Source organism: Gorilla gorilla, chromosome 10, assembly GCF_029281585.2.
Source record: "Gorilla gorilla gorilla isolate KB3781 chromosome 10, NHGRI_mGorGor1-v2.1_pri, whole genome shotgun sequence".
In the NCBI taxonomy this organism is placed as follows: Eukaryota; Metazoa; Chordata; class Mammalia; order Primates; family Hominidae; genus Gorilla; species Gorilla gorilla.
In genome coordinates, this window is record NC_073234.2 from 22,792,885 (window position 1) to 22,816,533 (window position 23,649).

A 23,649-nucleotide genomic window follows, 5' to 3' on the forward strand; every position below is an offset into this window, starting at 1 on the left:
CTCTGGGAGGTTGCTGCTCAGGGAAGCTGGGCTTGGAGTTGTGTGTTTGATCATTAATGCTTTTATGCCTACAGGAGAAGGGACAGGGCTTTGGGAGGAGAGGTGGAGCTGGACCCCAGGTGGGGAGGCTGAGGGTGGGGAAGGAGACACAGCAGCCTCACTCCTCCCCTTCTCCCCTTTGCCAGGTGAGATCTGCGGCTTCCGGCTCCATGGGTCTGGGGTGCCCTTTGAGGCTGTGATCCTTGACAAGGCGACAGGAGAGGGGCTGATCCGGGCCAAGGAGCCTGTGGACTGCGAGGCCCAGAAGGAACACACCTTCACCATCCAGGCCTATGACTGTGGCGAGGGCCCCGACGGGGCCAACACCAAGAAGTCCCACAAGTGAGGAAGTCCTTGTCTCCTGCCCCATGTGTTGCAGGGTCCTCGTCCCTGCTCCCAAGCCCACCATCCTCTGTCCGTGCGGTCATCGAATATCCACCCCCACCCGCTGCTGTTCCTAGGACTTAGGGAACCCCATCCCCTGCTGTTCCTAGGATTTAGGGACTTTCAGGCAAGGTGACAGAAACGTATAGTAGAGTTCAGTGGATCTAATCTTGGCTTTGCCTCTCATGACCTTGGGCAGCCTAGCCTTTCTGGACTTGCTTTTCCTTATCTGTAAAATGGAGATTGTGATGACACCTACTTCATAAGGCTGCTGTGAAGATTCAAGGAGATGGTTTGTGTTGAAAGCATGCACCACAGTGCCTGATACACGGTGAAGGGCCCAGTACATGGGCATAATGATGAGGAGGAGAGCAAGAAGGAAGAGGATGAACACACTCAGCATGCATCCAGATTCCTTTCAACTGCCCCCTCCAGTCTATTTGCAGTGTATACCACACACACGATCCCTATCATACACATATAGCTCTAGGTGAGGGTGGGCAGGCGATGGTTGTAGCAAGAAAGAGGCTCGGGTCTGGGACACCTACGCCTGTTGCCAGCTAACTTCTTATTTGAGAATAAGAGAAAGATCTTCAGTCAGGATTCCTGAGCCACTAAGAGGCACTAGAGATAAAATGCTCTTTGTGACTCAGTTTCCCATTTGAAGATAGGACCCTTGCCTCTGGGGCCTGGGAGCCTGGGTCTTGGCCCGGGGCAGGGCTCAGCATGAAGGGCCTCGACCCAGCTCTGCTTGCCCCGGTGCATGACTAGGAAGGGGCCACATGTGCGGAAGGCAGCACTGCCCACACGTACTGTGCAGACATGTCAGATGACTTGTGACCTTTGTACAAATGCCATTTCCCTTCTTATGGCTGGTTTTAATTTGGCTTTTACTCTGCATCTTCCTTGGTTATCCCCCCGGATCTGACTGTTGTGAAGGAAGGCCCTGCTGGATTTTATGCCTTACCCCTCCTCTTGGCACCCTGACCCATAGCATTTGGCGCAGAAGTCATCAAAATCAGCTCCTGAGCACCCCTGGGGCTTGTTCCTCATCCCCTACATCAGTCCTCCTTTCTTTGGGCCCTCCCTCTGGTGTTGTCCTCTCCCTGGCATGACTTTGATGCAGCTTGGTGCCCTGTGGGGTGGGGAGGAGTGTGCTGACTGCCTCAGTCTCAGGGATAGATGGGCAGGCTCCCTCCTGCTCCGGCTCTCCGTCGGGATTCCTGCTTGCTCCTTTCTGGCATACGGGTGTACCATGTCGAGGCTGTACCTTGGTGTACAGTATGAGGCTGTATCTCGTTGTGCCCATATTGAGGCTGTTTGTTGGTGTACAGTATGAGGCTGTATCTCAGTGTACGGTATCGAACCTGTCCCTCCGTGTGCCGTATCAAGGCTGTATCTTGATGTACCGTATCAAGGCTGTACCTCGGTGTGCTGTATCAAGGCTGTATCTCAATGTATAATGTTGAGGCTGGCTGACGTGTCTTCATCCCTCCTTCTCTCTGGTATATGCAGGGCCACTGTGCATGTGCGGGTCAACGATGTGAACGAGTTTGCCCCAGTGTTTGTGGAACGGCTGTACCGTGCGGCTGTGACAGAGGGGAAGCTGTACGATCGCATCCTGCGGGTGGAAGCCATTGACGGTGACTGCTCCCCCCAGTACAGCCAGATCTGCTACTATGAGATACTCACACCCAACACCCCTTTCCTCATTGACAATGACGGTGAGTCCACCCCTGGCTTCCCTGGCCACCCAGTTCCCCTTGAGCACCCACCTCCCTCAGGACAACCCAGGGTTGCACTTCCACTTTTGCCCCTCAGACCCTCACCTCACCCTTCTTCCCAAATGGAGCCTTCTCCTCCCAGATGCCTTTTTCCCAGTGTCCTGCTGCCTAACCTGCTTGCTGCCCGATGAACTCGGACATCCTCCCCTCACTGCCCTGGGCTTTCTCCAACGCTCTAATGCTCTGTCCTCCTGACCCCACCCCAGGGAACATTGAGAACACAGAGAAGCTGCAGTACAGTGGTGAGAGGCTCTATAAGTTTACAGTGACAGCTTATGACTGTGGGAAGAAGCGGGCAGCGGATGATGCTGAGGTGGAGATTCAGGTGAAGCCCACCTGTAAACCCAGCTGGCAAGGTGAGAGCTCAGCGCTGTGCCCCATCTTGTGAATCATCTTTTTTCTTGGTCTCTCTTTCTGTCCCTTCTGACAATCATGGGGGCCAGGCTAGGGCTTGGATTATATTGGGGCAGGCTTGCAGCTATCTACTCTAGCCGGGCCATCCTGCCAGGAGCCCCAAACTGTCCATGGACATGGCAAGAGGAGCATGGAGAGGGGAGGCTGCTTTACCCTTCTCTCTCCCCATCACCCTCTCTGTCTCACCCATGCAGGCTGGAACAAAAGGATCGAATATGCACCAGGTGCTGGGAGCTTGGCTTTGTTCCCTGGTATCCGCCTGGAGACCTGTGATGAACCACTCTGGAACATTCAGGCCACCATAGAGCTGCAGACCAGCCATGTGGCCAAGGGCTGTGACCGTGACAACTACTCAGAGCGGGCGCTGCGGAAACTCTGTGGTAGGTGTGCCCCCAACACTGCCTCAGGCCTATCCCTTCCCATCCAACCTCTGTCCAAACTTTTCCAAGACTCTGCTTTACATCACCTCTGGCCATCCACAGGTGTTTATCCATAGAGGTTGTGACACGATTAGCTTTTGTGGCCCAAAAGGCAGGTACATATGTCTTTGGCAAAGATGCATAGTCATCACACCAGACAGTCACCGGATGCATGGTGGAGCAATGGTAGGGAGAGATGAAGAGTTGGAGAATGGGTTAACTGGAGAGATACTCTTAGAAGTGAGTTCATCCCTCTCTTGTCTTTGAAAGGCCGTAAAAGGTGGCGAGACATGCTGTAGGAAATCTTTTCCCATCAGTCCCTCTTTCCCTGCCTCCTGCCCATTTCACCATCTGCTGCTTCTTGGCTCTGACACTTGTGCCTCCTGGGGCTCCCACAGGTGCTGCCACTGGGGAGGTGGATCTGTTGCCCATGCCTGGCCCCAATGCCAACTGGACAGCAGGACTCTCGGTGCACTACAGCCAGGACAGCAGCCTGATCTACTGGTTCAATGGCACCCAGGCTGTGCAGGTGCCCCTGGGTGGCCCCAGTGGGCTGGGCTCTGGGCCCCAGGACAGCCTCAGTGACCACTTCACCCTGTCCTTCTGGATGAAGCATGGCGTAACTCCCAACAAGGGCAAGAAGGAAGAGGAAACCATCGTATGTAACACTGTCCAGAATGGTGAGCCTCCCCTCCAGGCACTAGCCAGAGGGGGAAACTGGCTTCTTGTCCTGCCTCTGTCACTGCCCAGTGTGTGACTGTGAACAGGTCGCTTCCCCTCTCTTCATTTGTGAGGTGCAAGTGCCAGGTGTGATATGCCTTGATTCTGTGCTTTATCCCCAACATGACATGTTGGATCGTACTGCTGTCAGAGTGCAATGGGATTCCTTGCTGCTACTCTTGTTTTCAGTTGCCCAGTCAACTTCCCTGTGTCCCACCATGTGGTAGGCTGTCCCCACCCCCCATCTCCACTTCTATTAAAGCCCCTCCATTGCAATGGGAAAGCCTGGGTAATGGTGTGCCCCATTCTTTCATCATCCCATCCTGGGACTGGTTGGCCCCATCTCCGAGCCCTGTTCTTCCCTCAACTGCAGGGCCTACTTCACTGGAGAGGGCTTAGTCTTGACCTGCTCTTTCATTTCTAGCCAATTCTCCAACCTCATTTCTCTTGACCTTGACAACTCTTTTGAAAAGGGTTGTCACCCATGATGTATGTATTAACCAAAGGACTGATGAACTGATGAAGAGCTGGTGATGGAGTGGGCCAGCTGACGTTCCCTCCTCAGCCAGCCAGCCAGGGTGCCTAAGAAGCCCAAGTTATCACTTGGACTGGAGTGTGTGTGTGTGTGTGTGTGTGTGTGTGTGTGTGTGTGAGAGAGAGAGAGAGAGAGAGAGGAAAGAAAAATGCTAGAGAATGAGGGAATGAGAGAGGATTAAGAGAATCCAACGTCCTCTCCTTCCTGCTGCTTTGAACTTGTTCTGGCCTCAGCCTCTGCACTTGACCCCATCCCCTTCCTGTGCCCTCAGAGGACGGCTTCTCTCACTACTCGCTGACTGTCCACGGCTGTAGGATTGCCTTCCTCTACTGGCCCCTGCTTGAGAGTGCCCGCCCAGTCAAGTTCCTCTGGAAGCTGGAGCAGGTGAGGCAAGAGCCAGGCTCCTGGGAGGGCTGAATAGATGTGACTCACTTTTAGGAAAGGACCTTCTCTGGGCAGGGTCAGCATTTTCTGGGTTCCCCCTTGCCCTCTCTTTGCTTCTCCACTTTCAGCCCCTGACCATTCTACTCCCAGGTCCTCTTGTTCCCTTTTCCCAAAGCTTGTCCCCTGCAGAAGCACTTCTGGATTTAAAAAAAAAAAGAAAAAGAGGGAACAAATGACTACTAACACCAAAGTCGACCAACCATCTATTTCCTCCTTGTTTTATTCTCTCTCTCTCTTATTTAGGACTTTAACAGTATACATCCCTGACTCTCAGGCAGTTAGCCTGTTGTAATCAAGACAATAAGTCATTCTGAGGTACACAGATTGGGTTTGAGTCCTGCCAAGGGAATTTGCTGGCTATGAAATCTTGGTTAATATGTGTAAACCTCAGGATTAAAACAACCCTGTTATATAGGGATAAAAAGAATTCTATATCCCAGAGTCGTTAGGATTAAATGATGTAATAGACCGTTGTAGACTGAAAAGCACTCCCTCTGTATATGTTAATTCTCACTATTATCGGCCCTGATTATGGAGGGATAAATAAAAATGGATAAAATATTTAAAATCCTCTCCTGAGCCAACAGTTGCAGCCTCTTCATTATTTATTCTCCAGGCTGACCACAAGGACCAGTGAGGACTAATTTGAGTTTTCATCTCCTTCTGTTTCTCTTGCAAGTCCTGGTGGAGTGGCTGAGTAAGCAAATGGCAAAAAAAAAAAAAAAAAAAAAAAAAAGCAGTAGAAGAGAGAAAGAGAAGTGCCCAGATAATTTATAAACTAGATAATTGAGGGCTGTCTACAAAAGTTTTGCTGTCTGTGGCACTCTTTTAAAGAGACAGTCTGCCATTTGCTTTTTTCTGATTCCCCCCTCACACACATTGCAAATATTGGTAATGTTACCCTTGCTATCTTTCTTCAATTCACCCTCATGTAATCAACCAGTATCTATTAAATACAACTAAGTCTCTGTCATTCAGCTAGGTTCTGGGAGTACAATGAATGAAACAAAATCTTTGCCATCATTCAACTTACATTTCAGTTGGGGAGATAAAGTTTTAAAAAGTAAATAGACATGTAAAATGATAAATTGTGAGAAATGCTCTGAAAGAAGCAGGCAAGGGACTGGGGCAGAGCATGGCGGGAGGCAAGGAAAGGAGAACTTGCCTTAGATTGGGTGCTCCTGGGGGACCTGACTGAGGGGAAATTTAAGCCTAGTGCTAAAGGATGAGAAATAGCTGGGTGTGGGAAGAGAGTGGGAAGGTTCCAGGAAGAGGGAAGAGCATATGCAAAGGCCCTGAGGCAAGAAAGAACTCAGCATGTTCCAAGCATGGAAAGAGGGCCAGTGTGGTTGGAGTACAGTGAACAAGACTGGAGATAAGTTGCAGAGATGGGCAGTGATCAGGTTGTACAGTGGACTTTTTCAGCAGGGTTAGTCTAGATTTTTGTCATATGAGAGACGGGAAGTGTTTTTTGAAGGATTTTAAAGCAAAGGCATGACCTGATCAGATTTACATTATTATTATTATTATTTTTTGAGATGGAGTCTCACTCTGTCACTAGGCTGGAGTGCAGTGGTGCGATCTTGGCTCACTGCAACCTCGGCCTCCCGGGTTCAAGAGATTCTCCTGCCTCAGCTTCCCTAGTAGTTGGGACTACAGGCGTGTGCCACCACGCCCAGCTAATTTTTGTATTTTTAGTAGAGATGGGGTTTCACCATGTTGGCCAGGATGGTCTTGATCTCTTGACGTGATCTGCCCACCTTGGCCTCCTAAAGAGCTAGGATTACAGGCATGAGCCACCGCGCCTGGCCAGATTTACATTTTAACAAGATCCCCTTGGCAACTGTGGGATGGTTGTATTGAAGATATCTAATGGTGACAGTAAACAGGGCTGTTGCAACAGTCTTCATGAAAGGGGTTGGAGACATGACTGATGTGTGGCAATGGAGACGGAGAGACCTGCACAGAAACCTGCAGCTTGTAGCTCTGTTTGGACCTGGGATCGACAGCACCTGCTAATGGACTGGATGTGGAGGCTGAGGGAAAGGGAAGATCAAAGTTGTCTCCTACGTCAGCCACTTGAGCAGCTAGATGGATGATGGAGCATTTATACTGCCTGGGGAGAAACTGAGGGAGTTGGGAAAGGGCATGGACTTGCACCTTACATGTGTTAAATGTGAGATACTTGTGGGCATCCAAGTGGAGAATCTGGCATTCAGAGGAGAGTTATGGGCTGGAGATGTGGATTTTGGAGTTACCAGTGTATAACTATGGTACCCAAACCCATGGCAACAGATGACGTGACTTCTAGGAAAAGAGTGTAGAGAGGAAAGAGAAGAGGGCCTAGGTCTGAGCCTTGAGGGACCCCAACATTTGGAACTGGATGAGGCAGAGTACTCTCTGCCCCTTTTTCCTCTGACCATCCCCCATTCCGTCTTGGCTGGCCCTAGGAGAGACTGCAAAGGGAAACAATATTTATTTTAGTGCTTAATGTTGGGTTAGAAGCTATCCTAGAGATAACCTGTGATCCCAGCTACTTGGGAGGCTGAGAGGATCACTGGAGGCCAGGAGTTCAAGACCAGCCTAGGCAACATAGTGAGAGCTCATCTCTAAAAAATAAAAAAATTAGCTGGACATGGTGGCACATACCTGTAGTCCCAGCTACTCCAGAGGCTGAAGTGGGAGGATTGCTTGAGCCGAGGAGTTTGAGGCTTCAGTGGGCTATGATTGCACCACTGCACTCCAGCCTGGGGGACAGAAGGAAATCCCATCTCTAGAGTTTCCAGTGCCTTACACACATACGTAATACATAAGTTCAGGGGGCAGGGAATTTATTCATGACAGTGTGTTGCTCCTCTTAGGAATATTTATAGCTTTAATGATTTACCTGAAGAGTGGAATCTTTGCTACTAGGTTGGTTGCCTGATAGATTTTGGACAAGGATGTTATTCCTTGAGCTGGATAGGCAGCAAAGCACTAGTAAGCCCTGTTGGTAGAACTGGGAATAAAGGGACTGTCACCTGTCTCCCAGGAGATGGGGCAGTGCCTAGGGTTAGCTCTCTGAAGAGGAATTACCTGAGAGGTTCTTGCCCCTGCCCTACTCTCCCAGGTCTGTGATGATGAGTGGCACCACTACGCTCTGAACCTTGAGTTCCCCACAGTCACACTCTACACCGACGGCATCTCCTTCGACCCTGCCCTCATCCATGACAATGGCCTCATCCACCCACCCCGAAGGGAGCCTGCTCTCATGATTGGGGCCTGCTGGACTGGTAAGCTTCTCAGTGAAGACTCCAGTGGTTTAGGATTTGGGAAGGGAGGTAGGCTGGTGAGGAGCAAGGGCAGTCTGACCCAGCAGCTGAGGCCACCTCCTGCATCTCTCTGCAGCTGTGCAGGGTGACTCTGAAGATCTCCATGGGAAGGGACCACAGCCTCCCTCCCATATCTCCCACTAATCCAATGGGTCGTCACCTCTGACTTGGAGGAATTAACTTCTCAGGCATCCCCAGACTCTCTCTCTGTAACTCCAGCCAGTTTCCACTTCTTTCCATCAAAGTGATGATGACTTCCATAGCCCATTCCCCTGCTCAAGGAGAGTAACCCCTTAGAGTGTCCTCGGTCTTCCAACTTTTAAGCCATTGAAAAAATTTTTCTCCTCTTGGGAGTGTGTGTGTGCACATGTGCCTGTCTGTCTTACCAGAGCCCATGTGTTTCCTTGGCAGCATATCGTATTTGGGGGTTTGTCTATAATAGAGGCTGGAGAGGTTGGAACATGACAAAAGAAGGGTTGTGGCTGAGCTGAGAGGTTGCAGGTTATACATGGGCAGGGTCAGAGTCCCATGTGGGCATGAGAGCACTCATGGGGATGAGAGGAAGACATCTCATTCCTCTCTGTCAATCTCTCCACATCCCTGAGCTCACCACCGTTTTTTTTTTTTTTTTTATCCCCAGAGGAGAAGAACAAAGAGAAGGAAAAGGGAGACAACAGTACAGACACCACCCAAGGTACTCCGTGTGTAAGAACTGGAGACCAGGGAGTTCTCATCTTCACTTTCTGTTCTGAGATCCCTTTTCCACCCCAAATCCTATCCAGCCTGTGACAGCCTCCTAGGCCACCAGGGGGCAGAGCCTCCAAGAAATACAGCAGGGCAGGGGCTCCTGGAGTGGTAAGGCTAGAGGCAGCTTGGCTGGGTTCTGGGTATCCTGTCCTGCCCACAGAATGAAGAATGGGGCTCTCTTGGTGGCTTTCCACATGGTAGAAGGGAGGTGGCAGGAGTCAGGAATCAGACACGCAGGAGGGGAAGGTCTGGGCATCTGTGAAGCTCGCTCACATCCATCCTGGTCTCCCTGCATGTCACTGGAAAGACATTCTCTCCTGCCGCCTCCCCCTCCCTCCTTGTTTTGACTCTTTCCTCCCGTTGGTCCTGTTTCCTTCTCTTCCTCCCTCTCATCTTTGTTGCTTCTACTTTTCACCCTTCTTCTTCTCCCCTGGCTTTATTCTGTCTTCTTTTGTCTCATTTTCTCCCTTCTCCAGCCTCCCCCCTTACCTTCACTTCTCCCTCACCTCTCATCTCTCTTTTTTCCTTTTTTTTTTTTTTTTGGTTTCCACATTTCTCCTTTTTTTCTTTCTCAACTCTTCTGCTCTTTCTCTCCTTTCCCTTTCTCTCAGCCTTCGTCCTTTTCCATCCTCCTCTCTTCTCATCTCCCGTCCTGCTCCTGTGTTCCTACCCTAGGAGACCCTTTATTGATCCACCACTACTTCCATGGCTACCTGGCTGGTTTCAGCGTGCGCTCAGGTCGCCTGGAGAGCCGCGAGGTCATCGAGTGCCTCTATGCATGTCGGGAGGGGCTGGACTATAGGGATTTCGAGAGCCTGGGCAAAGGCATGAAGGTATTGCCCCATCCTCTAGCCCTGTTCTTCCCAGCATGCCCCCTGCCCCACCCCCTTGCCCTACCCCTCTACCTCTGCTCCCTTCCTCTCCCACCTCCTGGCCCTGCTCTCAGCTGTATCTGTGTCTGGGGCCCAGGTCCACGTGAACCCCTCACAGTCCCTGCTCACCCTGGAGGGGGATGATGTGGAGACCTTCAACCATGCCCTGCAGCATGTGGCTTACATGAACACTCTGCGCTTTGCCACGCCCGGCGTCAGGCCCCTGCGCCTCACCACTGCTGTCAAGTGAGTGTTGGGTGGGGCAGGGCAGATCACCGAGCAGAGCCAGACAGTGTCACAGCTCCTTGGCCTAAGGCGTCACCTAGAGCTAGGCATACCTCTTTTGTTTTATGGATGAGGAGATTGGGCCCTCAAATGGAGACAATTGACCACTGAAGGTCACATAGCAATATTAGTAGAAGAGTCTGGACTATACTCAAATTTCTCAACAATCAATTTGTTACTCTTTCTACCAAGTCACACGTCTAGGGTTTCCGGGCTTTGATCTTCTCTATGCCTCTGTGCTGATACGTAAAGTGGGACACAGGATTGGGAGTGGGGAGACCTGACATTAATTCTGACTCAATGCGAATTGCTTGGATAACCTCGGGCAAATGGTGAGTCCTGGCTGCTTCACTTGTTTTAATCTTGCTTCAACAAGCTCTTGCAAGGTCACGTACAATGGCCTAAGTCTAGGGGTTGGCAGTCCTAGGCCAAATCTGGCCTGCCACCTGTTTTGTAGTTTTATTGGAACACAGCAGTGCCCATTCATTGCATATGTCTATGGCTACTTTCACTGTGATGGCAGAACTGTGGGTAGTTGGGACAAAGATCATATGGCCCCCTCAAACAGAACTATCTAATCCTTCATAGAAAAAGTTTGCTGGCTGGGCACGGTGGCTCACGCCTGTAATCCCAGCACTTTGGGAGGCCAAGGCAGATGGATCACGAGGAGTTCAAGACCAGCCTGGCCAACATGGTGAAACCCTGTCTCTACTAAAAATACAAAAATTAGCTGGGCATGGTGGCACGTGCCTGTAATCCCAGTTACTTGGGAGGCTGAGACAGGAGAATTGCTTGAACTGGGACCCAGGAGGCTGAGGTTTCAGTGAGCCGAGATTGCACCACTGCACTCCAGTCTGGGCTACAAAGCGAGACTCCATCTCAAAAAAAAAAAAAAAAAAAAAAGTTTGCTGACCTCTGAATTCTAAGTGAATGACTTTTGGAGTCTTTAAAAGAAAAATTGTAGATTATTTCAAGGTTTGAGTATATATTACATGTTTAAAAATACAGATCAATTGAGAGGCAATGAAAGTATGATAGTTAAGAGCATAGGGTCTATTGCTAGCTTTTTGGCACTGGGCAAATGCTATAAAGTGGTGATAGCAATACAGTCTAACTCGTGGAATTGTTATGATAACTACATGATATAATCTGGATCAAATGCCTAGCAGAGAGCTGATGCCGCTTAAATGCTGGCTATTATTACATAAAGGCATTTTCACCCCCTATTATGGTTTATGGGCGGTTTTTAGGAGATACTGCCATCTGGTGGGTGAATTACATGATTTAAGAGTTAGGATTTCTGCGTTCCAGTCTTGTTACCCCTCTCCCCGATTCTGCCTCAGTTTCTCTGTGAGCTATATGAAGATAAACATCTCAAATTTGCCCCTATCCTGGGAGGGGTGGGTTTAGAGGGGAGAGGGCTCTGAGCCCTAGAGGGTGACTGGGCGTGATTATCAGGCCTCACAGTTAGAGCTGTGGAAGGCCCCGGGCCGTGGCTTTTGGGAATTTGCTGGTTCAGGGTGTGGAGCTGAAGGTCACAGGCAGTTGAGTTAATGTGGGTGCAGCTGATTGCTGAGTATGCACCCCACCATGTCCCAGTCAGAGCTCCAGTTGTTAAAGGGCTGTCAACCAGGTATGAAAGGCTTAATCCCTCAGAAGCCAAGGCATTGCCTCGTCCCCTCCAGTGCTGAGGAGCCATGGCAGAAGGGAGGGCTCTGGTTTTTGGCCTAGGGTGGAGCTCTGCAAGGGGAGTTCCTGCAGGGGGAGGAGTTGACATTCTCTTTACTGACTGCCTCATCTGAATTCCTGCTATCTTTTTCATGCCCAGGATAGAGGTTTATCCAAGGGCTTGGAACCTGCCTTTGAGGAAAGGGGCCTTGATGTTTTCTCTATGAGGTTAAGAAACAGAGTTTTCATTTCTCCATTTCTAAGGTTACTACATGGTTGGTGCTATCCTAATACTTCCCTGAGGTCACGGGAGAAAATATAGAGGGTTGTGTGTGTGTGTGTGTGTGTGTGTGTGTGCACGCGTGTTTGTGTGTATGTAACAGACACAGACAGGTACCTAGCAATACCTCCCTTTCCCTGATGCATTTCCTTGCCCCTGTCCCTGTGGCTTTCATAGCTTCCAGTTTTCAGTTCTTGGACCTCTGTCTATTTAAAGCCAGATTTATGCAACTATTTGGTCAATGCCTAAATGCAAGTTTTCCTGAAGTTTTTTTTTTTTTTAGTATTCTTCTTGGAAAGCCCATTTACTTGTGGCATTGACCCCTGAACAGATAGATACCACATCTATTTCTCTAGTTTTGTCCTCTTTCCACAGCTCTTGACTTTCCATCTGCTTCCTGTAACCTCTATCTAGAAGTTCTCCTAGCACCTCAACCGAAAGAGCTAATGCTGAAATAATCAACTGCAATCCCAAACCAGCCTCTCCCCCTGAACTCTCTCTGTAATGGTGCCTCTGTCCTTGCAGTCATCCAGAGCTTGAAACCTCTGAGTCATCTTTGATTCTTCCCTGTCTTTATTCTCCACTGCCCATCAGTTGCCAGCTCACCTGGACCCTGCCTCTGTGCTGCGTGTCTGAAATCTGTCTCCTCTTTCTTTTGCTGCTGTTACTGTTCTAGCCCAGGTCTTATTACCTCTTATCTGGCCCATTGCCTCCTAACTAGCTGACCTATCTCTAGTCTTTGAATTTTATTTATCCTCTACTCTGAGGCTAGGTGAGTGATCTTAAGTTGAGTTTTCATCATCCCACTTCCCTGATGAAAAAGACGTCGGTGGCTTCCTCTTGCCCACTGCATAAAAATGTCAAATGGGCTGGGTGCAGTGGCTCACACCTGTAATCCCAGCACTTTGGGAGGCCAAGGTGGGAGGATCACTTAAGGCCAGAAGTTCGAGACCAGCCTGCACAACCAACAGACCGCAAGTCTGTAGTCCCAGCTACTCAGGAGGCTGAGGTGGGAGAATCACTTGAGCCCAGGAGTTCGAGGCTGCAGTGAGTCATGATTGCACCACTGCATTCCAGCCTGGGCAACAAAGCGAGACCCTGTCTCTAAAAAATTAGAGAGAAAAAAAAAAAAACCAGATCTTATCATGGCATTTAAAGCTGCCAGCCATCTGGCTTCTGGTGGTTCCTGCCTCATGTTCCTCTACTCCCCTTAGTAAGCTTCTCGCCATCCACTCTGGGTCAGTACTACCCTCCTTCAAAGGCTAGCTCAGTTGCTACTTTCTCTGATCATTCCTACCTTCCTTTTCCAAGCACCCTGCTCTTATCCTAGGCAGAACTAACCTCTCCCTCCTCTGAACTCTTCTGGTTGTTTGTTCCACTCATATGGTGATGACCATATTTGCCTTTGTTTTAACTTTTGTGTGCCACGTCTAATCTCTCTACCAGACCAACGGTGCCTTTGGGTCAGGCCTCCTATTCCCCTTGGGATTCCCAGACCAGCAGCACAGCGCAGCATTGCTCATTGCAGGGAGGATGTCTTTTGGAGCCTGTGCCTTCAGGGTCATCTGGGATTGTTTCCCAAGGGGCTTTGCCCTAGGCCTATCTGGATGGCAGACTGTAATAGGCCCTGCTCCGTGTGGTACAGGAACTCAGCACATCCCGGGCATTGGCAACTTCAGGGGCTCTGAGCTCATCATGCCTACTGAGATGATGCCTTCTCCCTTTTTGCTCCAGCATTCAAGCTGGGCATGCTCAGTAACACTAATAATTACAGTCCTCTCTGCAAAATCATTTCCGCTAGCACCAGCATGGGGATCAGAGTCCGTGCTCCTGGATCACTAACTCCACTGTGAAGTCTGCTTGTTCAAGTGGGGAAACTTCTTTACAGATACATTTCCCTGGTGCAAACCCAGGCCCCAAATGGTGCCTGTGGTTTAGTGGAAAGATCAGTGGACTTGGGCGGTGTGTGGTGGCGCACACCTGTGGTCCCAGCTACTCAGGAGGCTGAGGCACGAGATTGCTTGAACCCGGGAGGCAGAGGTTGCAGTGAGCTGAGATGGCACTACTGCACTGCAGCCCGGGCAACAGAGAGAGACTCTGCCAAAAAAAAAAAAAAAAAAAATCAGTGGACCTGGAAGGAGAAGAATGATTTAAGCCTAGACTCTGGTTTAAGCCTTGATTGTTTCTTTTTCTTTTTCTTTCTTTTCTTTTCTTTTTTTCTTTTTTTTTTTTTGAGATAGGGTCTCACTCTGTTGCCCAGGCTGGAGTGCAGTGGCATGATCTCATCAGCTCACTGCAACCTCTGCCTCCTGGGCTCAAGTGTTCCTTCCACCTCAGCCTCCTGAGTAGCTGGGATTACAAGCGTCTGCCACCACACCTGGATAATTTTTGTATTTTTTGTAGAGACGGGGTTTCACTATGTTGCCCAGGCTGATCTTGAACTCCTAAGCTCAAGGGATCCTCCTGCCTCAGCCTCCCAAAGTGCCAGGATTTACAGGCATGAGCCATCATGCCCAGCCTGAGCTTTAGGCATTTTACAGCATAGAAATGAGGTTATAATATAATGAAATAATACGGGCCAGGTGCGGTGGCTCACGCCTGTAATCCCAGCACTTTGGGAGGCCGAGACGGACAGATCACCTGAAGTCAGGAGTTCAAGACCAGCCTGGCCAATATGAAGAAATCTCGTCTCTACTAAAAATACAAAAATTAGCCGGGTGTAGTGGCATGCGCCCTATAATCCCAGCTACTTGGGAGGCTGAGACAGAGGAATCGCTTGAACCCAGGAGGCAGAGGTTGCAGTGAGCCAAGATCGCACCATTGCACCCTAGCCTGGGCAACAAGAGTGAAACTCCATCAAAAAGAAAGAAAGAAAGAAAGAAAGAAATGTGGGAAAAATGCTTCATAAACTGGCAAGGGCTATTGATTGTGAGGTGTTGTTATTACGGGTAAAGGTGGGGCTAAATGTGATCCTGGGAGCATCACTTCTGAGCAGCTGTGCTGTTGGTTGGTCTGGCTCAACAGAGTCCTCTAGGGATAGCTTGTCCTGATGCCTGGATCCTCAAGCTTCATGAGACGGTGGATCTAGGTCCAAGGTGGTCAGATGATCTCACCTACCAAAGTGTGTTTCCCCGATATTGAAGGGAATGAAAGACACACCAAAGAGGAGGACATCCTTTGATAGATGTCCACATTCTACTTTTATTGTTGAATAATTTTGGGCGCATATGTGCCGGATAGTATACTGAGCCCATGTACTTTTAAACTGCTGGATAAAGAACTGTGTGTGTATATATACATGTTTGTCAGTTCAGTTTGCTTTGTTTTTCATTAAAATAGCATCTATAGGTACTCCATAATCCTGGGGTAGGGCATTGATGGTGTGATCACACCCACAGGTTGGGATTACCTGACCTTCTGTCCTCGACATTTTCCTTGGTGACATCCTACCAGGAAAGGATATGTCCCCCTTCAACTGCTGTGGGGGTTGGGATGCAGAGGCATGACCCCCTTTCTTCCCCTGCCCCTCCCTGACATGAGATGCTCTATGATAGAGGTAGCTGGGGCGGGAGTGAAACAGAATGTAGGTTTTCGGGGAGGAAGTGTTGGGGTCACATGCTGCTTCTCCTGCTTTCTCACATAGGTGCTTCAGCGAAGAGTCCTGCGTCTCCATCCCTGAAGTGGAGGGCTACGTGGTGGTCCTTCAGCCTGACGCCCCCCAGATCCTGCTGAGTGGCACTGCTCATTTTGCCCGCCCAGCTGTGGACTTTGAGGGAACCGAGGGCGTCCCTTTGTTCCCTGATCTTCAAATCACCTGCTCCATTTCTCACCAGGTGGAGGCCAAAAAGGATGAGAGTTGGCAGGGCACAGGTAAGGACGACTTCGGGGAGTAACGCCATCCAGATAACCAGCCAGTGTCTGGAGTCAGAGTGCGGGAGAACTCCTGGGGCTGGAAGCAGAAAGCGACTCCATCCTGTGTTTGTTTGACTGAACAACTTACCTTTAAGAAGGAGAGCAAGTGGAAAACACATGGGTGGAAATGAATTGTTGCATAATGATATTCTTGAAAATGATGCTGACTTCCCTTTCTCTGGCCCTGGAAAGGGAGGGAGAGTGGTGATGAGGGCATGGTTGGGTCTCAGAACCTCTGTGGGCCCTTTGGCTCTGACCCAGACCCTACTCTCCCCAACCCAGTGACAGACACACGCATGTCGGATGAGATTGTGCACAACCTGGATGGCTGTGAAATTTCTCTGGTGGGGGATGACCTGGACCCCGAGCGGGAAAGCCTGCTCCTGGACACAACCTCTCTGCAGCAGCGGGGGCTGGAGCTCACCAACACATCTGCCTACCTCACCATTGCTGGTCAGTGGGGCCTGAGGGCCTGTCCTCTGTGTGTGTGTGCCCCTCCCAAAAAGTAAGGGCCTGGGAAGCCCAGAGGGTCCTCTTTCCAGGTCCAGGGATGTGGACAAGTGCCGTTTTGCATTTTCCTAGCCTGGAAGATCCTCTGGCTTTGATTGTCCCTAGGGGAGGTGTGCTGGGTTTAGGCTCCGAATGCTTCTGTCTTCCTGCTCCTCTCCATAGCCTGGCTCACCTCCACTTCTGGTCCCACTCCTGTTTCCATTCAGGCTTCTCACCTTTCTCTCCTCCTTCGGCTCATCTCTGCCCAGCTTTCTAACCCTCTAGCTGTCTGTTTGTTACCAGTCATCTCTGTTGTTCAGCTCACTCATCTCACGTGCACACCAGAGCTTTACAAGAAGTACTCATCTCTTAGTGAGTAGTGGGAGTGATGATTTGGTAGTTTCCAAAGGAAGCCAGGAGGGAGAATGGAGAAGATGAAGATAATCAGTTCCCTTCTATTTCCACTCCTTTCCAGGGCTCACTGAGGACTTCTGTGTTTTCCTGTTTCTCATATTCCCTCCTGCTTGCCATCTCCCTTTCTGTCTTTCAGGATGTCTTTATCTCCTTCTTTCCATTCCTCCTCAGAACCTACAGAGCAGGAAATGGAGCCTTGATCTCTCCATCCTAGTTAGTCAGAGTGGGCAGGGATGGAGGGGAGCATCTCTCCCTTCGACCTCAGGTCGCACTTCTGCGGAGATGGGGCTGACCTGCTCTACAGCTTGTGTGGCGTCAGCTGGTGGGAGTCCAGGAGAGAGGGTCCTGCCCAGGTCCTGCCTCCACTGGCCCCTGCCCTGAGGTGCTTCCTCATCTCCAGGGGTGGAGAGCATCACTGTGTATGAAGAGATCCTGAGGCAGGCTCGTTATCGGCTGCGACACGGAGCTGCCCTCTACACCAGGAAGTTCCGGCTTTCCTGCTCGGAAATGAATGGCCGTTACTCCAGCAATGAATTCATCGTGGAGGTACCCAGAGAGTCTCCTTCCTTCCACAGTTACCCACCCCCAGAAAGGAGCTGAGGTGGCATGGACTCAAAATGTTAGTTGGTGGGCATGGACATGGCAGCGTGGAGGGCTGCTGGACCTTGCAGTGGGTGGAGGAGAAGGAGATGGGGGCAGTAGTTAGGAGATGAAGCTGGGGTCTAGAGAAGTGGGGAGGACCTGGGAGAAGTGCATGTGCCCATGGAGCCCTCCCTCTGCCCAGGTCAATGTCCTGCACAGCATGAACCGGGTTGCCCACCCCAGCCACGTGCTCAGCTCCCAGCAGTTCCTGCACCGTGGTCACCAGCCCCCGCCTGAGATGGCTGGACACAGCCTGGCCAGCTCCCACAGAAACTCCAGTACGTAAGCCTGGTGGGGCTGGGCAGGGAGGGGCAGGTGGCAGGTGAGTGGGTTGGGACAGGTATCCTCCCCCTCCACCTCTGGGAGAGGACGAGGCGGGTGGAGCAATCGGTTCTGTTCCCTGTGGTACCTGCCTTAGTTGACAGCTATGGACCAATCCCTCTCTCCCTTTGGATCATTCACTTTCCCTTGTGAAGAACATGAGCCTTGTGTCATTGTAGGGATGCTTATGCCTGCAGTCATAAAGTCAGTGTGGATTTAGGCGTGTTTGTTATACCTGATGATGCCTCCTTCCCCAGCCCCAAGCAATATCAAATTAGCCCTGGACCTAGGATCCTCTGTGGTGAAGCTATCAAGTATTTACTAAGCACCTACTATGTACTAGCACTGTCCTAAGATGATCTAAATGATTTATAGGATAGATACAGTCCCTATCCCCAAGGAGAGAATTGGTACTATTACATGTAAAATTATGTGCTATGTACGCGGTCACAAGAATATTTCTAAAAAATATATGCAAATATGCAAAGTGTTACATTCAGATGGAGTGCTGCCCTTCAAAGCTGCCCTTCAAAGCAACCTGGCCGTGGTCCCAAAGGTTCCCGGTCATGGTCCTTTACTAATGATGCAATTTTATTTTCAACTTTTGAGTTGCGTAATTGTAGAAAAACCAGAAAATATCAAATATTTCTTTTAAAGAAGAAAAATCAGGCCAGGCACAGTGGCTCACGCCTGTAATCCCAACACACTAGGCTGAGTCGGGAGGCTCACTTGAGCCCAGGAGTTTGAGACCAGCCTGGGCAACACAGTGAGACTCTGTCTTTACAAAAAATAAAAAAAATTAGCTGGGCATGGTGGCAGGTGCCTGTAGTCCCAGCTACTTGGGAGGCTGAGGTAGGAGGATCTCTTGGGCCTGTGAGGCCAAGGCTGCAGTGAGCCATGATCACACCACTGCACTCCAGTCTGGGAGACAGAGTAAGGCTCTGTCTCAATGAAAAAAAAAAGAAAGAAGAAGACGAGGAAAAATCAGCCATAATTCCGTCAGAGAGGAAACCACTGATAATATGAGTATTCTGTTCCAGTCTTTTTTCTATGCTTAATTTTTCCTTTTTAGAAAGTTAGGATTAACCTATTTTGTAACCTGATATTTACACTTCATATTATAAAACAAGTATTTTCCCACATTATTAAAAATTGCAAATGATGCTGATGTTGTTGAAAGTGATTTTTGGAACCCCTTCTTAGAATTGCTTTCAGAGCCAATTTATGAGGTGCATTTATTTTTGTTATTTTTTGGACATAACTTGCTTTTGACCCTGTTCAGTGTTACTCAACTTCATCACCCACTTTTGCCAAAGTTGGCTCTGGATATAATTTTCAGTTTTTAAACATTAAACCCACTCTCAAAGGCCATAGATCGGTGACCTTTGAAACAAGTCAAAAGGTTGTGTCACAGGCTTTTGAGAATTGAAGGCAATTCTCAAAGGAGTCCACTAGTGCTTTCTGGGAAGAAATTCGTGGTCTCTGAACACTGTGTGAAAGTACAGAACTTATTTCAATATATGTGATGGGTAATAATAATTATAACAAACACAGGGTGCTCTCATCATGTGCCAGGCACCGTGCTTGGGGGATTACGCTTATTAACTCATTTAGCCATCATAAACAACCAATGAAATGGGTACCAGAATTATCCCCTTTACAGGCAAGGACACAGAGGCACAGAGAGTTCAAGTGCCTTACCCAAGTTCACACAGCTAGAAAGTAAGTGGAGCCAGGATTTAAATCCAGGAGGCATGATTCCAGTCTGTGCACTAACCATGGCCCTCACCCCTCTCCCCAGATGTTTGATGCTTTAAAAAAGGTTAGTCTTATTACTTTAGAGTTGCATATAATTAGGGGGAGCCCCTGAGGGGCTTCCCAGGGTTTTCTGACTGAGGCCAGCTCCTCTGATGCCCCCAGGGATTCAGTCTGGCTTCCTCTCCTTGTGTCTACACTGTCTCTTATGTTTCTTTTTTTTTTTTCTGGGACTGGCTCCCTTCTTCCTTGCTGTCCCTGAAAACAACCGCAGAGGCTTTTGGGAGGGGGAGACAGGGTCTTGTTCTGTCGCCTAGGCTGGAGAGCAGTGGTAATCCTAGCTCACTGGAGCCTCGAACTCCTGAGCTCGAGCAATCCTCCTGCCTTAGCCCCCTGAGGAGCAGATGCATGCCACTATGCCTGGCTATTTTTAAGACTTTTTATAGAGACAAGGTCTCACTTTGTTGCTCAGGCTGGTCTTGAACTCCTAGGCTCAAGCGGTCATCCTGGCTCAGCTTCCCGAAGTGCTGGGATTACAGGTGTGAGCTGCCGCACTCGGACTTGCAGAGGCCTTTTTCAGTGTTCTACTGTGATTCACTATAGCAAGTAGGTGGAAGTGAGGATTAGCAGGGAATATAAAGCATAACCAAGCTGCAAAGATTAGAGAAGTTTCACATAGTATTTAGTCAATAGAGACATGTTAGCAAGCTAAACCTATTTATTTCAAATAAACTCTTGAGGCCAGCTATATATTTTTTTCCTTCTTGTGATTCCACAGCACTTTCTCCAGCTCTTTCATTGGGGATCATTCCACTCAATCTTTTCTGGTTGGATACTAGGTCCTGCTACTCTGATTAGGCTCAAGGTAGATAGGGGTGCTGCCTGGCCTGGTGAGATTCTCGATCCTTACTTTCTTTGGTATAAGGCCCCAGGTGAGAGACTTCTTATTCTAGGAGCCCAGCACCTTCTCCCCTGAGTGTCCAGCTGCCCTGCATGGGCTGGCCTGGCGGGCAGCGTTTCTCACCCCTCAGCCCCTGGAGCAGTGTCTGTTCACGGCACCCTTTCACCTCCCCTCGGTGAAGCCCAGTCTCCCCATCCTTTGTTCTGAGCTCATGTCCAGGCTGATCAAGCTTCCCTCAGATTTCAGTTGAGAGCAGCAGTTTTCCTTTGCTTCTTCTCTTATTTTGACCTGAATAGGACACAGAGTTCGTAGCTTCCCTGAGGGCACTGGTGATTGACATGCCTGAGCTGACAGGCCATTCACCGCATAAAAACCCTTCCATATGCCTTTTCTGACTCCACAAGGTGCTCCCTCCCTTTCACCTACAAATCTCGAGTGGTGTTGCAGAACTGTGGTTTCACAATATCAAACCATTCTAAACATGCAGAAGCAGTGAGAGGTACGATCTCCTCCAGTGGCCCAGAGGCCCATTGCTCTAAATTTCCTAAGTGCACTAGAGAAAGAGAGATCAATGTGAACTGGAACCAGTGTAAACTGGAACAGTCAGGGGAGATTTTGTGGCACATGTAGAGTTTGCATTTGGACCTGAACTGTAAAAGGGATTTTTGGATAGGTGTGAGAGAGAATGGGAATTTGAGAACCGGGGGTAGATAGGTGGTTAAGAGTGTTTATGGTTAGAGAGAATAAGGTTGGTTGAGAAGAGCGAGCCGGATGATGAGGGTATTATGTATCTACTCATATCAAATTTTGATGCCTGCCAGAATCACCGGGGGGAGCTTTAAAAACTCTCGGCACCTAAATTACACCCTAGAATGTCTAGGGGGTGGGAGCCACGTGTCAGTGGTTTTTAAAAATCCCATGTAATCTTTAAAAGTTTGGGAATAATTTTCCTCTTTTGTTTCCTACAAGTATCTGAAGCTTTGCAGAAAGAGTTACAAAGCAATAGGACAAAAAGAAAATGAATGAGGAAGTAAGGAGGAACAGGTAATGATGAAATAAGGATCCAATGAAGCCAGGGAATAAAGTCAGCTCATAACATGCATACTATGAGATGCTAGGCAGTTGCTACCACGGGCCAGAATTTTGACCCTGAGCTTCTTCGAAGCTAAAGCAAAAGGAAACCTGAGCAGTTCTCAGAGCCGTGATAGGAGCCAAACGCTATTTCATGAAAAGCCCTGGGAGTGCGGGGGCAGAAAGAAATCTCTCCCGAGGCTCTTTGCAAAGAGAGCACCGTGTGGGGCCGTGGACAGAGCTTTCCACTGTCCTCGCAATCCCATGGACCATTTGCTAAGTCACCCCTTAATGTTGGCTCTGGAGGTCATTCAAGGCCAGAATTAACTGCTCAGATCTCATGTAGCAAGAAAAGCTGACCGTACTTCTTAAATTCTTGATTTTTATCTGTAGCTGATTTAAAAATCCTCCCATCTCCCTGGGCTCCTGACTCATCTTAAACTAATTAACCAGACTTGTTTGCTTGTAGATAGAGTGTCTGCATTTTGTCTTTCCTGTGGTCATTTCTTATTGTCCTGGCAATCAACTTGTCATTTCCTTCATTAGGCCAGGAGCTCGGAGGGACACTGCATTGATTAGGGCGCAAACCAGCTTTAGCTCGTCATCGTTGTGTGCTTAGAGCAAGTTCACCTGCTTTGGCCTCCACTCTGAGGGTGGGGTCACCACTCCTTCTGGAGCCTGGGCTTAGCCACTGGGCCCATCTGCCAGTGAAGGCACTGCCCCTGGGTCTGGTCTGTTGACATGAAGACCTGAGAGGCACTATTTCCTGCAGATGGGCAGGAGAGACAGCTCTGTCCCCTCCTCCCTTATCCCCCGTTCCCAGGAAGTTGAGAAATACTGATCCAGCCAGTCCTGTCTTCACCTTGGAACCAGTGTCGAGGGAGTGTGCCCCAGCAGAGTCCGTTCTAATTGGCTAGTGGCCTCAAGTGGGCTGTGGGTCAGGATGGGGACCAACTTGGCAGACAGCCATCAGGGCGGCCTCAGGGAGGTGTGTGGCCTGCCCAGGCGGGGCATTCTCCACACACCTAGTTGGCCCTGGAGTGCGTGGCAGCTGAGTGTGCTGGCTGCTGGGGAGAGGGGCGCTGCAGCAGGGTGTGGGTGTGAGTGTGGGGAGCTCCCAGGCCATGCGCTTCCCTATGCTCTGCTCTGTCTATTGACACATGAGTCTCAGGCTGTAGGTAATTTGTGGACGGGGCTAGAATGTGATGTGTGTATGTTTCTAGGGGCTTGCTTGTGTGACTGCTGGTCTCTGTGTGTGTTTGGGGCACACATACATGGAATAGTCCCTCAGCAACGGGACTGCCCAGGGAGGAGCCGCTGTGCATGCATGGTGGGCAGGGGTGTGCACCCATGTGGGGAGTAGTGACCCAGCTGCCCGTAAGGGCCCTGGGCCTGGAGGTGCGTGTGTGGGGTCTCTACCTCCACCTGCTGTCCCTGGGGCTGCGGGCTTTCCTGCTTTTCTTCCTTGTGCTTCTTCGAGAGCTGTGTGTGTGTGTGCAGGAGGCAGGCAGGGCTGTGCTCATGGCGGCTCGCTCTGTGGCCCTCACAGCCCACGTCTGTAGTGTCTATGTCTTCCTTCAGGGGGTTGCCTGGTCTGCCCAGCTGGTGGGGAGTTGGGTGATGCTGCACATATGGCTCTACCGTGCCTTGCTGGAGACCCCCAGACGCGTTCCTTTACTCCCGCAGTGTGAGCAGGCGGCCAGGTGGCTGGTGTGGGCCAGCATGCAGGCTGGCAAAGGCCTGGCTCGGGTGTGGGGTGTGGCAACCTTTGTGCAGCTGTGTGCCCACACGGTCTTCCTGAGCATGTACCTGTGCATGCACATCTGCTTTGCCGCCGTCAGCTCTAAGGTCCGTGTGAGAGTGAACGCACCGTTCTGTGTCTCAGTGCCCTTGAAGGTCCATGCCCCTCTGAGCCTGGGCATCAAAGTGGGGCTGCAGGGCCAGAAGCATGGGAGAGCCACGGGGGAGGCAGGTATGCCTCAGGGGGAGATGTTGGGGAAGCAGGAACCCCAGACGTCCAGGAGCCCCAAGCCCACCAGGAGAAGGGAGGTGTCACGGAGTGAGCTCAGTCCAGGTGGGTAAGGGAAGGGGCTGCTCTGTGCCCCTTGGACTTGTCCCCAGCCTCAGGTGCTAGTGCCCTCTTCCTGCAGCCAGCCCAGGCTTGGAGCCTGCATCTCCTCCTGCTCAGCCAAGCCCGTGTGGTGGCCCCTCCTCTCCCTCACTGGGCACTGGCACCTCTTTT

The 23,649-nt window shown here is 50.1% G+C and overlaps 1 protein-coding gene across 3 annotated transcripts in view; it reads left to right on the top strand.

The window, feature by feature from the left end:
- Positions 1-23,649, top strand: part of CLSTN3 (calsyntenin 3) — a 29,814-nt gene that overhangs the window by 4,313 nt on the left and 1,852 nt on the right. For all 3 annotated transcript variants that reach the window (XM_055358574.1, XM_055358575.1, XM_055358572.1), the window contains 14 exons: positions 186-381; positions 1,939-2,147; positions 2,414-2,563; positions 2,816-3,001; positions 3,439-3,720; positions 4,567-4,679; positions 7,849-8,011; positions 8,691-8,744; positions 9,473-9,630; positions 9,767-9,915; positions 15,546-15,772; positions 16,097-16,267; positions 17,118-17,263; positions 17,502-17,637. In XM_055358574.1, the coding sequence (XP_055214549.1) occupies positions 186-381; positions 1,939-2,147; positions 2,414-2,563; positions 2,816-3,001; positions 3,439-3,720; positions 4,567-4,679; positions 7,849-8,011; positions 8,691-8,744; positions 9,473-9,630; positions 9,767-9,915; positions 15,546-15,772; positions 16,097-16,267; positions 17,118-17,263; positions 17,502-17,637 (2,340 nt within the window). The remainder of the gene's footprint in view (positions 1-185; positions 382-1,938; positions 2,148-2,413; positions 2,564-2,815; positions 3,002-3,438; positions 3,721-4,566; positions 4,680-7,848; positions 8,012-8,690; positions 8,745-9,472; positions 9,631-9,766; positions 9,916-15,545; positions 15,773-16,096; positions 16,268-17,117; positions 17,264-17,501; positions 17,638-23,649) is intronic.